At 40.6% G+C, this 15,033-nt stretch overlaps 1 protein-coding gene across 1 annotated transcript in view; it reads left to right on the top strand.

Annotated features, from left to right (window-relative positions):
- Positions 1-12,935, top strand: part of LOC148016520 (ARM repeat superfamily protein) — a 177,099-nt gene extending 164,164 nt beyond the window's left edge. Inside the window, exons 31-34 of the mRNA XM_087664736.1 lie at positions 7,879-8,040; positions 11,576-11,670; positions 11,774-11,833; positions 11,903-12,935. Coding sequence (XP_087520862.1) covers positions 7,879-8,040; positions 11,576-11,670; positions 11,774-11,833; positions 11,903-12,106 — 521 coding nt within the window. The 3' untranslated portion in view covers positions 12,107-12,935. The remainder of the gene's footprint in view (positions 1-7,878; positions 8,041-11,575; positions 11,671-11,773; positions 11,834-11,902) is intronic.
- Positions 12,936-15,033: the final 2,098 nt, after the last annotated feature.

Raw genomic sequence — 15,033 nt, 5'->3', positions numbered from 1 at the left:
TCTCCCTTTCATGAGAGCACAGAGTTAGCAAAGAGGTTTGACAAGGTTTACTCTAGGAGACAAATATGGTTCTATATTTTCATTCTCTATGATGTTCTATGGATATCAATATATTTAATGGGTCATTCCCAACCATGGCATGTTCCTTAAAAGGGCTGCGCTATATTTCACTTCGGATGAAGGGATATGTGGGTTCAAGTAATACCTACCATGCAACCATCCATCAGGCTATGCCAAGTGTTGAGTCACGAAGTACACTCTTAACCTTAGTATGCATGTAGGTGCCTTATTGACGATAAATGAAACAGCCCTTCAATGTCATGTGAAGGGTGACTATCCTGGTTATAACTCCTTGTATGCATCTCTTTGGATATTTCTTTGATATATAATTGAAATCCTTTACGATGGTACCCTATTGGGGTTGTTGAGGTCATAACCTGAATGTCTATATCTATCTCTTGAAAATCTGATGTCATTTACTATGGGGTTGGGCTATTGAGCCATGCATGTTTCAAAGACTTAGACAATCACCTTGAGCATCCTCTCATGGAATGTACAAGGCTTTGGAGGACGATTGTTTAGATAGGGCCAAAGTCTCATACAACAGGACTTGCAAAGAGCACTAGTGGAAGGATCCTTCTCATGGTACAAGAGCACCACCTCTCTGGAATTATTAGATAGCCATAACCATAAATATTCATGCCTAGAATGAGTAATTACCTGTTGCCAAAATAAAATGATAGAGACAATTTTGATGATGTGGGAAACTTTCATTAGGATAGAGGTAGTAGTAGTGAGAGACACAAAGATCCAAGGAGTATGTGTTTGTGTTTGAGAGCACTTGATTCAAGTAGTACAACGTTGGGGCACCTTGGTTCCAAGGAGAGCTGAGCCTTATGGATCTTAGTGAGAGTGGATAATGCACTTATTGGGATTTTGGCCATTATAGTTAGATTCATGGTAGGGGTTTGGAAATACCCATTCCTTGATAGACCATGTGATGTAGCTTTCTTTACCTACACTGCTAGCTTGGGAGGAAGATATAGATAAGAGAGTGGAGCATCTTGGACAACACCCTCACCCTCTATGAGTCCATCATGCTTGCTCCCTCTAGGAACTAAGATTTCATTACCATTTTCTCATGGATTTCGAATCTTGATGTGTATGATAGAGCATGGGAGCCCTTGGACAATATGGTGAGGATGGGATTTCTAGAGCAATGGTTCAGAGGAGCTGTAGCTCTTTATTCTTCAGCTAATAACATGGTTCTTGTCAGTGAGGCTAGAGGAGAAAGGTTTGGTATTCAAAGGTTGGCACACCTACATAGCCCTTGTCCTTTTTTGTTGTGGACACCTTAAATTTTTTCAACAGATAGATCCACTGGCATTAGAGGTATCATGTTGCGTGAGAGTGTAGAGTTAGTAGAGAGGAGGTTGATAGGGTTTACTCTAGGAGACAATTGGAGTAGGGGTGAGTTGCTGAGCATGCCAATTTCAAAGACTTAGAGAATCTCCATGAGGATCCTCTCATGGAACGTACAACACTTTCGAGAACGGTTGTTTAGATAGGGTGAGAGTCCCATACGGAAGAAATTGTAGAGAGCATCAGTGGGAAGATCCCTCTTATGGTACAAGAGCATCACCTCTCAGTAGAGAGGATTTTCCAATGTTGCAGAAAGCTTTCGTTGGGATAGAGCTACACTTACTAGTTAGTAGCAATGTCATGGGGACATGAAATTTTGAGATGCTTTAATCTTGCTAATAGCATTTGATTAAGTTACTAATCTAATGTGCAAGGTTGTGTAAGCATGTGTTGCACATGGCAATTATTTCATGGTAACAGGCCAAGGACCTTAAGGATGTAGTAGGTGTCAAAGGCAAAAGTTGTGATAAGTTATGCGAGCTCGGCTTTCGTGGTCAATTGGTGTGAGTTTTGATCCTAGGATAGTTGTTTAGCCAATAAGTGTCAATGGTGACACTAGGGACTATCATTAATTAATTAATTAATGCCAATCTAAGGGTCAACAAAGGTTGGAGACTTCTCCAGGTTGCAAATAGCCTAGCCAATTTGATTATGGATGGGCACATTTAATTCTAGGCAAGGTTAGAAGGACTGAAATTAATTTTTAGAATTATTTAATTCTGAATCTTAATTTAATGGCTAGATAATGCTGAAATTGGGTTAGAAGGCTAGCATTTGGCAAAAATACCCATGGAAATTGAGAAACGTTTTTTTGGGCTGTTGGAGGGCATTTAAATCAATTTTCTAGGTTGTGTGAGGTGATGCAAATCAGAATTCAGACCAGTTTTCCTCCATTTTCTGTAGGCAACAGCAGCTAGAGGCCCTAGGGGATCAAGCGCCAACAAGAGAAGGACCATCAGGATCGGGTGACAATATCTTGAGGCCAGTGACAGCAGTTTTGGGCCTCTCTAGCAATGGGCAGCAGCTACAAGGACAGATTTGACAACCTGCATGCAGAATTCAGCCATTTTCCACGAGGATTCTCCAAATTCTCTCTCTCTCTCTCTCTCTCTCTCTCTCTCTCTCTCTCTCTCTCTCTGCCATTCTCTCACCTATTTCAACCCTTTCTTTGGAGATCTTAGCTTATCTTAGCCTCTTGGAGTAGATCTCGGCCAAATTTGGTGGACAGCAGACGGAATTTTCCCTCTGCTGTAAATCCTAAATTTTTGCAAAATTAAGATTTAGCAACCACCCTGGGACCCATGCCATCAATAAAGGGCATCTTTCATTGAATTCAACACTTGAAATTTGTGGAATTTTCGGGAAATTCAGATGTCAACCCATCCATTGTGAATTTGGGGCAGCATTTGGCCTTTTGGGGTCCAATTATAGCAATTCTTGGGTGAAATTCAAAGGGCAATTTGCCCATTTTGTATCCTGATTGCATCTACAGCAAGGGGCTTTTGGATCAGCCAAGGAGATCGTGGAATCTCAGCTTGTACCCAATCCATTAGTCAATAAAGTTAAAGAGATACCAAAAGGAGCGCCAATTTTGGGGCCAACAAGGTGTCCACTCTCCAAGAATTTTAAGGTAAATTGTGCATTTCAATTTATGTTTATTTACTGATTGTTGTAATTAAGTGCTTGATCAATAATTACCACCCTATCCGAGAAGGAAGGCTAGTTTCAAGCAGTGGGAGACACAAAAGTCTAATTAGCAGTATGTTTTTGTGTTTGAGAGGACTCATTCCTAGTACAGAGGGTTGGGGCACCTTGGTTCCAAGGAGAGCCTGATGGGTCTCAATGAGAGTGGATGATGTACTTATTGGGGTTTTAGCCATTACAGGGACATCCGTGAGTGTGGGTTTGGAGAAACCCATTCCTTGATAGACCATGCAATGTAGCTTTCTTTCCCTACACCACTAGCTTGGGAGGAGGATATAGATAAGAGAGTGCATTTACGAAAAAAAAAAAAGATAAGAGAGTGCAGCATCGTGGATAGTATCCCCACCTTTTGGGAGTCCATCGCTCTTGCCCCCTCTAGGAATTAGGATCTCATTATGCTTTTTGTGGATTTCGAGGTGTAAAATAGAGCATGGGAGTTCTTAGAGGACACTATGCTAAGGATGGGATTTCTAGAGTAATGGGTGAGAGGAGCCACAACTCTTTATTCTTCAACCTGTAATCAGGTGCTTGTCAATCGGGTAGTGGAGAGAGGTTCAATATTCAAAGATTGGGGTGTCCGCTCAACCCCTTCTTGTTCTTATTTGTAGCAAGGCCATGAGATAGGTAGATACACTAGACTTAGAGGTATCAAGTTGCCCATCCCAAACTTTGATGAGCTCCTTGATGTGGAGTTTGTAGATGACACAATAATATATTTAGATGGAGATGAGGGCAACCTCAGGACCTTTGTTGCAACTATGGATATCTTTAGCGGAGCATGTGATGCTCTCATCATTTTGCACAATTTCTAAGGTGTTTGGGTTTGTGACACTAGGCAACTAGACTGAGACCCCAAGAGAATTTCACTTGGGTTTCTCATTAGAAGGAGTGAGAAATCTTGGATGTTTTGTGAGGATTAACATTTCCTCTAAGTACTAGTGGTTGGGAACCTCTTCTCTCGAGCATTAGACATCACCTCTTGTTGGATAGATCTAGGTCATGCATTGGCTAAGTGAAGCATCTGATCGAGAACTTTATTTGGTCATGAGGAGATGGGAGCCCAACCAAGATAAAGATGGCTTGAGATGTTATTGTTCAGCATAGATCCAGAGGCTGTGGGGGGATCATTGATCTGCTGTATTGGTTAAGTTCATTGTCAAGGGTTTTGTTCCAAGTGAAGAGCCTTGAAAGAAGCTACTGCGTGGAGTTTTCAATCAATTATACCTACACTTGTAGAACCATGGTAGTCTTGCATTGATTGGATTTTTCAAGAGATTAGGACTAGAGAGCTGAGGGAAGCTTTGAGGTCAAATTTGCAAATCGTCATTAGATCCTAGAGACCTATTTTATGTAGCCTTCACACGAATTATTCGTAGTAAGCCATCAATACCACATGAGATCATAGCAGAGTTTGCTACATTCCCCATGATAATAGAGGCTCTCTTCTAGACCATTAGCTTTATCTATAAAGTGCAATCCATGCATCTAGATAGACTACCTAGGAGAGCATTTGAGGCTTTTCGACAACTAGCTCAGACAGCATGTGAGACCTCATGGTATGCACAGGTCGAGCAATGGTTTACAAGTTATGTGATTTATATGAATCATCTCCCTCCCCCCCCCTTCTAGTGCGACCTTGACTCCCCCTCTATGCACCTCTCTCACTCAAAGAGGAACCTAGTCACGCGACATGATCTTTACTAACTACACATATGCCACACATGGATCTCATCAACAGGCCTTGTTTACGAAGATGTCCTACTATAGAGACCTTTTTATTAGGACAACACTAGACGGTGTTTCAGTGTAAAACATGGATTTTTGAATGTGTACATGCCACATGAGATGTGGATTGCCATTGGCTAGCCAAGGGTCTCATACCATCAGCTTGAGATTGAGACAGGGAGAGCTTAGACTTTGTTGGATGGAGGTAGAGAGCAAGGAGCACTATATATGCAAATGTAGAGTCTACAATAGGGTTTGTGGTGATACTCCACGCTTTTCAAGGATGACTTTTCTCTCAGATCAGTCATGGAGTCACCAGATCAACGTCGATTAGGCCAGTTCTTGATCGAGATCCAAATACTCCATCTACTATTACAAGGTAGTACAACACATACGGAAGATAGGCAGTCACAACTCATTGACTTCTTCTAGACAATGACCACACACATAGTGCCAGTATAAAGGGGGGTGACAGTCTAGAGAGCTGAGAAGATCAGAGCAACACAACCACCACAAAGATCAGGGTACTAGATACAGAAGCCACACCAAAGAGAGATGAGGGAGATCTGCCAACGCCACGGCCAATACCTCATAGTCTGGCAGAGATGGGAGATTAGATCAAATAATACCCTACACCATCTCCTCGAGGATATTTGGCATACTCTACCCTGGGTTTCCCATTTAGTGGAATTAGTGATTATTCTACCCCAAATCTAGCTACGTAGCAGATCCATAGATTCCCCACTACCTCTCTATTGTACTCACATTACCCTTTATTGTATACCTTTGTAGTTTCTCTTGGCATTGTATATTATGGTACCACCATCACAGATTACATGTTACCATTACAGATCATATGTTAGTATGTTACACATTGATACTCAATGATGATCATTATTGTACATGGTTATGGTTCATAGGCAGATTTTGGCCTCAATAGACATTAACATTTCTTTCTTTCTTTCTCCCCCCAGTCCTAGACCCCTACAGGGTTATCTTGCCTGCTCTACTTGGCTCCATGGAGTTCCATCAGCCTTAAGACACTTTTCATCCTAGGGAGCTTTGTCACACAACAGCAGCTATCCATCTTCATTTTGGATGTCTCTCCTCTCTCTAGAGTGCTGCTAGCGATGCTCTAGCAGTTCTCACCTACTCTAGTGGGCCATGTCTCCTATCTCCTACAGGCACTCATCCAAGTTTCTAGCTGTGTGTCTTGCCAAGGGAGCTAGTAGACCCCAAATCTGTGCAATTGTCACTCTGAGACTCTCATCATAGAATAGGTGCTTTGGGATCCTGATACTAAAGTGGGGGCCTTTGACTATCTTAGATGCAACTAGCTGAACCAATGAATTGTTTGATAGGGTGGTGCCAGGATCGATACCAACTAAACCTCATCTGTCACAAGTCCAATCATCCACATAAAGCCTATCATCCTGGAAAAGATCCTAGCTCATGTTGCCATATCTCTCCTAGAGAAGTGAATCGAGCCTATGGATCTGCCAAACTCCAGTGTGAACTAGGGAACTTCTAATGTGGAATTTGGACTCCTCCCATGTAGTTTGTTCTCCTCCTTTAATGGTCTGTCCTTCTACCTCTCGTCCTCCAAGGCCTCCACCATATTGAAGTTCAGACCTATTATCCAATGGTTGACTTGCGGTAAGGACTTGTTAAGGGTAGCCCAAAATTGTCTCCTGTCTCGCTCTCCATTTGGGGCATAAATGACAAGAAATCTAGTAACTACATCCTCCACTCTCAGTGAGACCCAGAAGGCTCTCCCTGAAACAAAAGATGGTGAGGTTGAACATATTTAGGGAGGGTGGCAGAGCAGGAGGCAAGTGAGGCATAGGTTCGAGGGGATACTAGCAAGGCAAACAGAATAGGAGAGGCTGAGCATGTGGATGGATCAGCAGGAGGCAGGGTGGGCATCAGGGCCAGTAGGCCAATGTGGTTGTCAACAGCTTATGTCATGCTGTGGCCTTCGGCAGCTCTCTTTCTAAAGCATGCTCCGAGCCCTTTTGTTTTCGTGACCAAGGAATATCTGGTAGATCTCTGCCTCAGGCCTATAGAAGTAGCTATGCTTCTTCCTCCATACAAGGCATCAAAGGGGCATTCTCAATTGTTTATGCATAGAAACACCAAGTGAAATATGTTTGTGTAGTTGCCAATTGGGCTTGTGTATTATTTGTCACCATACATTCTTAGGGACAGTACTACATCCTAGTCCTCCTTGATAGACTATTGTGTGGAAATGCATATGTTACATGTTACTACATCTCTGCTAGACTCCACCATGGAATCCTCAAGACTCAAGGACTAGAGATAGTGTGTGGTAGATCGGTAGGAAGATGGTCACAAAGTGCATGAGGTTATTTTTTATGGCGTCTTTCATTGAGGATGAGAACATGAGAGCACTCACTGTCCTGTCGAGGGCAAGTGCATGTGATTTGAAAGAGGCACACATTGAGCGGAGTCTTTTGTGCTTAGCTCCTCTTGGATGTAATTGCTGGGGTTCATCCCCTTGGGGATCCTAAGTAGTTCTTGGGAGATGATTTGTGAGTCTAAGTCTTAGAGTTGCTGCTTCAACACCGTGTGTTGGTGTGGATACTACTTCAACGACTATTGGAAATCTTTTAAGCCCTCTTTTAGCTTTCTAACTTTGATATTTTGTAAGTTATATCCAGTCTATGGCCAGGTCTGGGGCATCCATGGTTTCTGTATGTTGATTTCTTTGTGTCATTGTAATCTCTTTGCAATTGAGCAAAACACCAAGTTTATGGCTAAAAGGGTATGACATTCTCAACTCTGCTCCTATGGAACTAATAATATGAGAATAGTTCAGGATGAATCTGCTGTTTATTTTTTCCAATGATTTATTACATAAATCTGCTCTTGTGAGTCTCAAATATTTATGAGACTAATTTATAATGATTGCCATGATTTGTGAGCTTTGTGTAGAGATCACTCTTTGTGCTCTTGGGGAGTTACGATAGTGCAGCTAACACTGTTTGTTGTCTTTAATCTTTGTAGATGAGAATGAGACAGAGAACACGTTTGTGGCTTCCTATGAAAATGTCCTCTTGTGTCTCAGATCAAGCATTGCTACCGCATCATATTCTCTGATCTCTGCAGAATCTGAAGCTATTGGAATGTGTTTGGTGGAAAAATTGGGGGATTTTTATATGTGGCAAGGTCTTATTCTGTTCATCTTCACTCATGAAAGTTTATAATTCTATAAGGGCATCCTGAGATTGTATGTAGAGGAGATTGATTGACAGGGCTTTTTCTTCATGTATCTATTGCTCAAAGTGGGGATGAATCCTGTTATGCAGAAACTGTATGTGCTTAGGAGCTGTTTACACATGCAAGTTTGTGTAAACCCTGTAGGTCTTACGAAGAATCACGTGAACCTATGCAACTGCATGAACGTTTACACTTGCATGTGTCCATGGATTCTATTTGTATTTTAAAATACCTGACTAGTCACCGTAAATATGGCTCACATCCTTTTTCTTTTTAAAAGACAAGAAAATTCATTTAATACCACCCCGGAGAAGATCCCCTTTGAGGTAAAATACAAAGTACAAGAACCCTTTATAGAGTAACTAAGTAAATCACAATTACAATGGTTGGGTAAACAACCAATATAGTGGGCTTTATTACCAGACCATCTGAGGGGCTGTATGAAAGGTGTCGGAGTCCCCAAGTTGACAAAAGGGCATCTCTCCTCATCCTCTCAGAGCCACCTTGCATCCTCTCCCATCTCCTGCAGAAAATATTTAAATATATGGATGCTCTCTGTCCAAATCCTCGAAAAAGTCTCTGCAGTGGAGACATCCTGAATGTATATAGCATGCCTGCACCTTGTGGTCCAAATGTTCCGAGCAATATACTAGCAATCAGCTCCCATCTATGACAGCGTCTTTGGCTCCAAGTAATCTGGAGTGGGATCCTGCACAGATGCTGACTAATGATGAGAAAAGAGTGGCTCCCTTGAAAATTCTCATATCCAGATGTTGGGCCTCTGTCTATGAGCTAACAAGCTACGGTCCCCCAAGTTGCAAGCACAGTATCTGTTGTGTCATGAAAGAACATATTCAGGGCTCCCCTCCATACCTCCTGGTTTCTGGGACAGTCCCATAGGTAGTGTCTCTGCATCTCGTCTGGCTCACCACACCTTGTACATGCCACTGGGTCCTTGCTTATCCAAGCCATGTACTAACTGCTAAGCTCGTGTTAGCTAATAGCTGTAGGAAGAAGGATATCTTTCTGTAATAAAGCAATTTTTCATGCTACCTTAGGTAGGTAATTAGCCTATTTTAAACTGGAGTATAAAAGGCAAGAGGGTGCCAATGTAAATCATCTTTTAATTATTTTTCACATCTCCACTTCTTGGAGCCTGAAGGTAATTCCTTCCCCACCATTGTAAGGGGTGAGTTCCTTGCAACAGCTGTCATCAATTGATTCTCAAGCTACCATGGCTTCAACATCTCTTGTAATTCTTGGTTGTAAGACATCTTGAATTAATAAGTAGCAAGCTATAGTTCTCAGCATTTCTTGTTGTTTAGCATTTCTTGTTAGTCTTTGTGTAATTTCCATTGAAGAGGCAACCTTCATTTCACTTTCTAGGCCTAAAGCTGTCATCTAGCCTCCTACAAAACTGTGATAGGAAATGATCTAAGATGCCCTATTTATTTGGATATTCCTCCCTAGCCTCGTAATACAGCCAAGGAGACCACATTGCCTATGGAGGAATGGATCCCTCCACGTCCACTCTCCTAGATCCCACTATAATCTCTGAGGGGACTCCTCTGATAAGCTACACTGCTTTAATCGCTTGAACCCTCCATGTAGAGACTTAAGCAAGAATGAGCTTCACAACTTGATTCACAAGGATTTGATACGGGTGAGAGACATCGAACTTCCATGGAGTCCACAAACCATATGAGATTACACAAGCCTAGGACAATCCTATCCATATGCATTGGGCTCAACAACTACTAGAAGGTAAACCTATTTTATCCCCTTTATATTTAATGCATAGATTTATTGATTTTGTACGAAGGATGAACACTCTAGGTGGGATAGGCCATTCCTCTGGAGAAGGCAACATGGAGTACAAGCCTCTTTTCTCTACCCCTCCATTTACTCTATGTTAGGTATGCCTATCTTTAGTGTCTCCATCCATCTAATAGGCAGGTGGATCAAATGTACTACTTTCTATCTGAGTGTCTGCTATTACTTTGATCCTCTGTCTAGCACATCTTGTGAACTCTATCTGGTCCAAGTCCTCTTGCTTAAGGCAGCGATTGTTCATGCTAAGAATGAATATTCTGTCACTGCTGGTCGCAATGACTGTGAGGATGTCCCCTCTGGAGAAGAGACCAATCCAAGTCTGGAAAGCAGGTGGATCAAATGTACTACTTTCTATCTGAGTGTCTGCAATTACTTTGATCCTCTGTCTAGCATATCTTGTGAACTCTATCTGGTCCAAGTCCTCTTGCTTAAGGCAGCGATTGTTCATGCTAAGAATGAATATTCTGTCACTGCTGGTCGCAATGACTGTGAGGATGTCCCCTCTGGAGAAGAGACCAATCCAAGTCTGGAAAGTGTCTGTATCTATCCTCTAGTCAGGAGGTCTTTCCTCTATCACAGCCTCAATCATAGCTCTAGCACACTTGAAGCCCTGTAGTCTCTGCTTCTGGATCTCCTGTGATAACACCTGAAATGCAATCCAGTCTCCCATTGAGGCAACATCCTGTATAGTGAACCTCCTGTCACAAGATGAATCCATCCTCTGTTCAAGAGTATGGCCCACCCTGATCTCAAATCGTGATTGAGAAAAAAAAGACTGCCTCTTTTTCTCTTCAGTTGGTAGTCACTGGTAGCTAGTGGAGGACAAATGAAACAAATGTTCATTCTCTAATGATAGCAGCTGCAAAGCTGACCTCAAGACTCCTTCCTAAGTCTTCAGTCATAATCTCCTGAAAAATCAGTGAATACTGGGTTGCCATGGTCCTCCCTATGTAGATGTGTCCTCCCTCAGTCATTGGTCATAATCTCCTCAAAGATCAGTGAATGCTGGGCTGCCATGGATTATGGTCCTCCATATGTAGATGTAATAGACTAAAGCCATAGCAGAATTTTCTTCCAAGGCTCCTTGCCTGGAAGGAATGAGCTCTGCCCTGGATGTCTGGGTCTATGATCCCCAAGCCAATATGGCTCACATTCTCCTTGAGGATCTTCTAAAACTTTACTCTTTAAGGGTTCTTTGTACTTTGTATTTTTCCTCAGGCTGATTTTCTCTGAGGTCTTATTGATGGAATTTTCTTTCCTTTGAAAAGAAAAACTATAGCTTGTAATTCAGTTTGCAACTTCTGATCATTCATGGCACTGTATCACAAGGTGGCACTTCATTTGGTAAACCATTACATATTCAGCAATGACCATAAATATGTCTTATGTCCTCATTGAGCACCTTCTAAAACATAGCTGGTAATTAAATTTGCAACTTATGATAATTCATGCACTATACCACAAGGTAGCACTTCATTTGGTAAAGAATTTATATTCAGCTGTTATAATCATACCAGCACCCTTGCTCTTGCAATATGTATTGAGAAGACAGAAAACTCAAAACAGACGATACTCAGCTCCAATAAACAGTATATATTATAGCTTTCGTGCTTATAAAATATAATTCTAACTATTATTTAACCTCTGGCAGTTAAATTGGCAGCTGTTTCAGCAGCACAAGCTTTTGTTGAGCAGTTGAAGAATGGAAAAACCCATGAAGATTTTGAGGCCAATGTCAATCTCAAGGTAATTGAGAAACTCAGTTTGCAACTGCTAACGGGATTTAAATGCAGTACGTTGACTATGTGTCTGCCTGTTCATCTATGATCTTCATACATGAATTCTGCAGTCTTTGGAGACACTTTTCCTTGTCATGGTGGATTGTGTTAGCAACACCAAAATTGCACAGGTATAGCTAAATTTTGTTTTGGTGTTGTCGCACTTGGAAGTCTGCTCTTCATTGCTTCTCTTTTTGCAGATGCGTGTAGCGTCCCTTGAGTGTTTGGTGGCAATGCTTGAGATGGATCATTTCAGGCTGCACCTCATGTCAACTGTCAGAGAAACCTTAAATAGACGACTGTTGGATCTTTCAAAGTTGGAAAAGAATGCCTCGGCAAAATCCTTGATTCAAACCATTCTAACTTCATTGCAAGTTGGTACAGACACTACATCGGCTTCATAAAACCAGTTGATGCAGTTTGTAGCCCCATTATTGTCTAACTGGCTTATCCTTTCAGAAGTTCCAACCTTCACTCCCAATGTATAGATTTTGGGAGCAATTTTCACGGCGTGTGCCAAAAACGTAGGCAGATCACATTTGTGAATTAGAAGCATGATTCTGATCTAATTTCTGCTCAAATTTCGGATGTATGAAGCAGCACACTTGTCATCAAGAAAAACACAACAGCTGGCTCAACAGACCCACAGGAGCAGGATGGAAGGAGGGGGAGAGATTTGAAATTGAGTGCAAAAGGCACTCAACCCTTCAGGGACATTGGTAGCTAGAAAATAATCAAAGGGTCGAATCAACACTGAGAAAGCCTGCAACACCAGAATGAAGAGCCATGCTTGGTGGACTAGCATCACACCACCTAACTTCATGGGCCTCATTTGCCCTCAACGGCTGTACTGACATGCTGCAATCTCCAATTGTCGATGGTTAACATAAATGCATTATTATTTAATGAGTCATATTGATTAGCGGTGTATGTGTGCTTTTATAAACCATGGTTAGCTTGTAAATTGTTATTGCAGTTTGTAACCTAACATTTGAAAATAAAGTGATGGTGTGCAGGTGCACACGTGTGTGTGTCTGTGTGTGTGCAACTTTGCAATAGCTCATATGATTGCTAGTAGTTCTTTTTCTATCCCTTGCTTTATTCTTATTACACAAAGATGTTGAAGCATACTAGGATAAAGAGGGGCTAACAAAATGACACCCTCTTAAAGCAAAATGCATGCCACCCCAGTTTAGTGACAATCTTGGACAAAAGGTTCATCATTTTTAGCCATTTGAAGCTATGAAAGATTTATATGGCACATTTACGGTTAATATAGGTCTATTATGAGTCAAACAATTGAGTGTGAAATGTTTTGTTTGGATATCATAAAACTTGAAAACAATGTATTCTACACTATCACTCTTTTGTGTCCCTTCATTTGTAACTAGGTCTACCTTATACAAGTACGAAAGTGCTCCTTTTTCTTCTTCTTTTTCAATGTAATATGATATATATTCCTTAGCTATAAAAAGAACATTATACAACTTGCTTGGATACAAAAGACCCAAGTGGAGATTTTTGTCATTATATTGTCTTTGTTGGTCTTTTCCATCTTGTCGTAGTAGCATCAATCCTAATCCTCAGAAGTATATGGGCCTAATATAGGTGGTTTGGTGGAATTCTAATCATTCAAATTGGTTGCATTTTTTAAACATATTTCAATTTTTGACATGCTTTGTTTGCATTCTAGAATGTAGTTTGAAGTTTTTGTTTTTATTTAGTGAATCACTTGAAGGTGGGGCTAACTCACCTAAGAATGGGTTGGAGAAATTCGACATCTCTTAAGAATGTTGCAACTCTTTGACTTTTTAAAATAGATAAATTTGTTTGATAACTTACTTTGATTAATCGACTTGGAGTCCTTTATATGTTTTAATTCCAAGGATTTAGTATTCAAATGCATTGAGTTGGAGCTAGTCCAAACATAAATTATACCTCATTAGTCTTGATAGTCATCAAACTAGTTGTGGTATGTTGATACATTCTCAAAACAATCTAGTCTCTTTAGATGGGAGGCCCAATTAGGATTATAATTGCAATTTTTAAAGAGACTATAGTTGAATTGTATGATGTGAACTATAAGATTTCTTGCTATATTTGAAGATATGGAATGAATAAGTAATAAGGTTTTCAAAAGAGAATCAATTGTGTTTTCTTGGTTATTGTGTTACTTATTGATTAGATTAATGCAATATAAGGTTTGATTAATGCAATATAAAGTCTCATGCAATGTAATCAAACTCACTATCTCAACTATGTTTATGGTTCCATATGATGTGGAGCAATTTAAAGCTAGTTGTAGATGTCATGTGATAGTGGTGGGACAAGATACAATGACGTACAATGTAAAGTATGGTTGCAACATGTGGATTTATGATGAGTGGCATGTGTCTATATCTTATCAAAATATAACAATGGCAAGGCTCTAGCAAGTGACATTACAATGATAAGTCCCTAAAGCATTGAGGAGTGGTAGGTGTCAATTATAGATTATAGAACTCTAGGGCAAGGTTGGATGGTGTGCAATTAGTGGAGATTTGACATTTTGCAATAAAAGGCATGGCATCCTTTGATTATTGAGTTCAATCATGCACTTATATCACTCTTTGATATAGCCTTATAGCCCTAGAAACCCAATTCCTTGCATTTTTAATTATGCATTTTGTACATCTCAATCATGGTATTGTCTTAACCTAGGGTAAGTTGAAGTGTTTCTCATTGCACAAGAAGTTTAAATTGATTTTTTGTTATAATTTGCACAACATGAGTGTTTGGGAAGGAGAGATTGACACATCTAGCTAGGTGTAGTTGGGGGTAGAGAGTTGTTAGCTCATGCACATAGCTAGGGAGGTGTTGCCTCTAGAGCACAAGCTCATGATGTTAAACACTACAAGGGAAAGTAAGGGAAAATAATGCCACATGGGAAATTAAGAGAACTTGTGTTGATACATATAAAGAGAAAAGAGAACCATTGTGAGAAACGCTATGCAATATATACACCGTTCTATAGAAGTACACTCATTGATTCTTGCATCAAGGTATCATGATCTATCAAAGGATAGATTAATGGAAAAAAGTATGACTTTTCTATCCATATGATGTGGAGCAATTTAAAGCTAGTTGTAGATGTCATGTGACAGTGGTGGGACAAGATACAATGACTTACAATGTAAGTATGGTTGCAACATGTGGATTTATGATGAGTGGCATGTGTCTATATCTTATCAAAGTATAACAATGGTAAGGCTCTAGCAAGCGACATTACAATGATGAGTGCAAGGATCCCTAAAGCATTGAGGAGTGATAGGTGTCAATGATAGATTATAGA

This window comes from Lygodium microphyllum, chromosome 23 (genome assembly GCF_053477565.2).
Source record: "Lygodium microphyllum isolate KBCC chromosome 23, Lygodium_microphyllum_v1.1.10, whole genome shotgun sequence".
Taxonomy (NCBI): domain Eukaryota; kingdom Viridiplantae; phylum Streptophyta; class Polypodiopsida; order Schizaeales; family Lygodiaceae; genus Lygodium; species Lygodium microphyllum.
The sequence above is the reverse complement of the archived record's forward strand: the minus strand, read 5'-3'. Positions and strand labels throughout refer to the sequence as shown.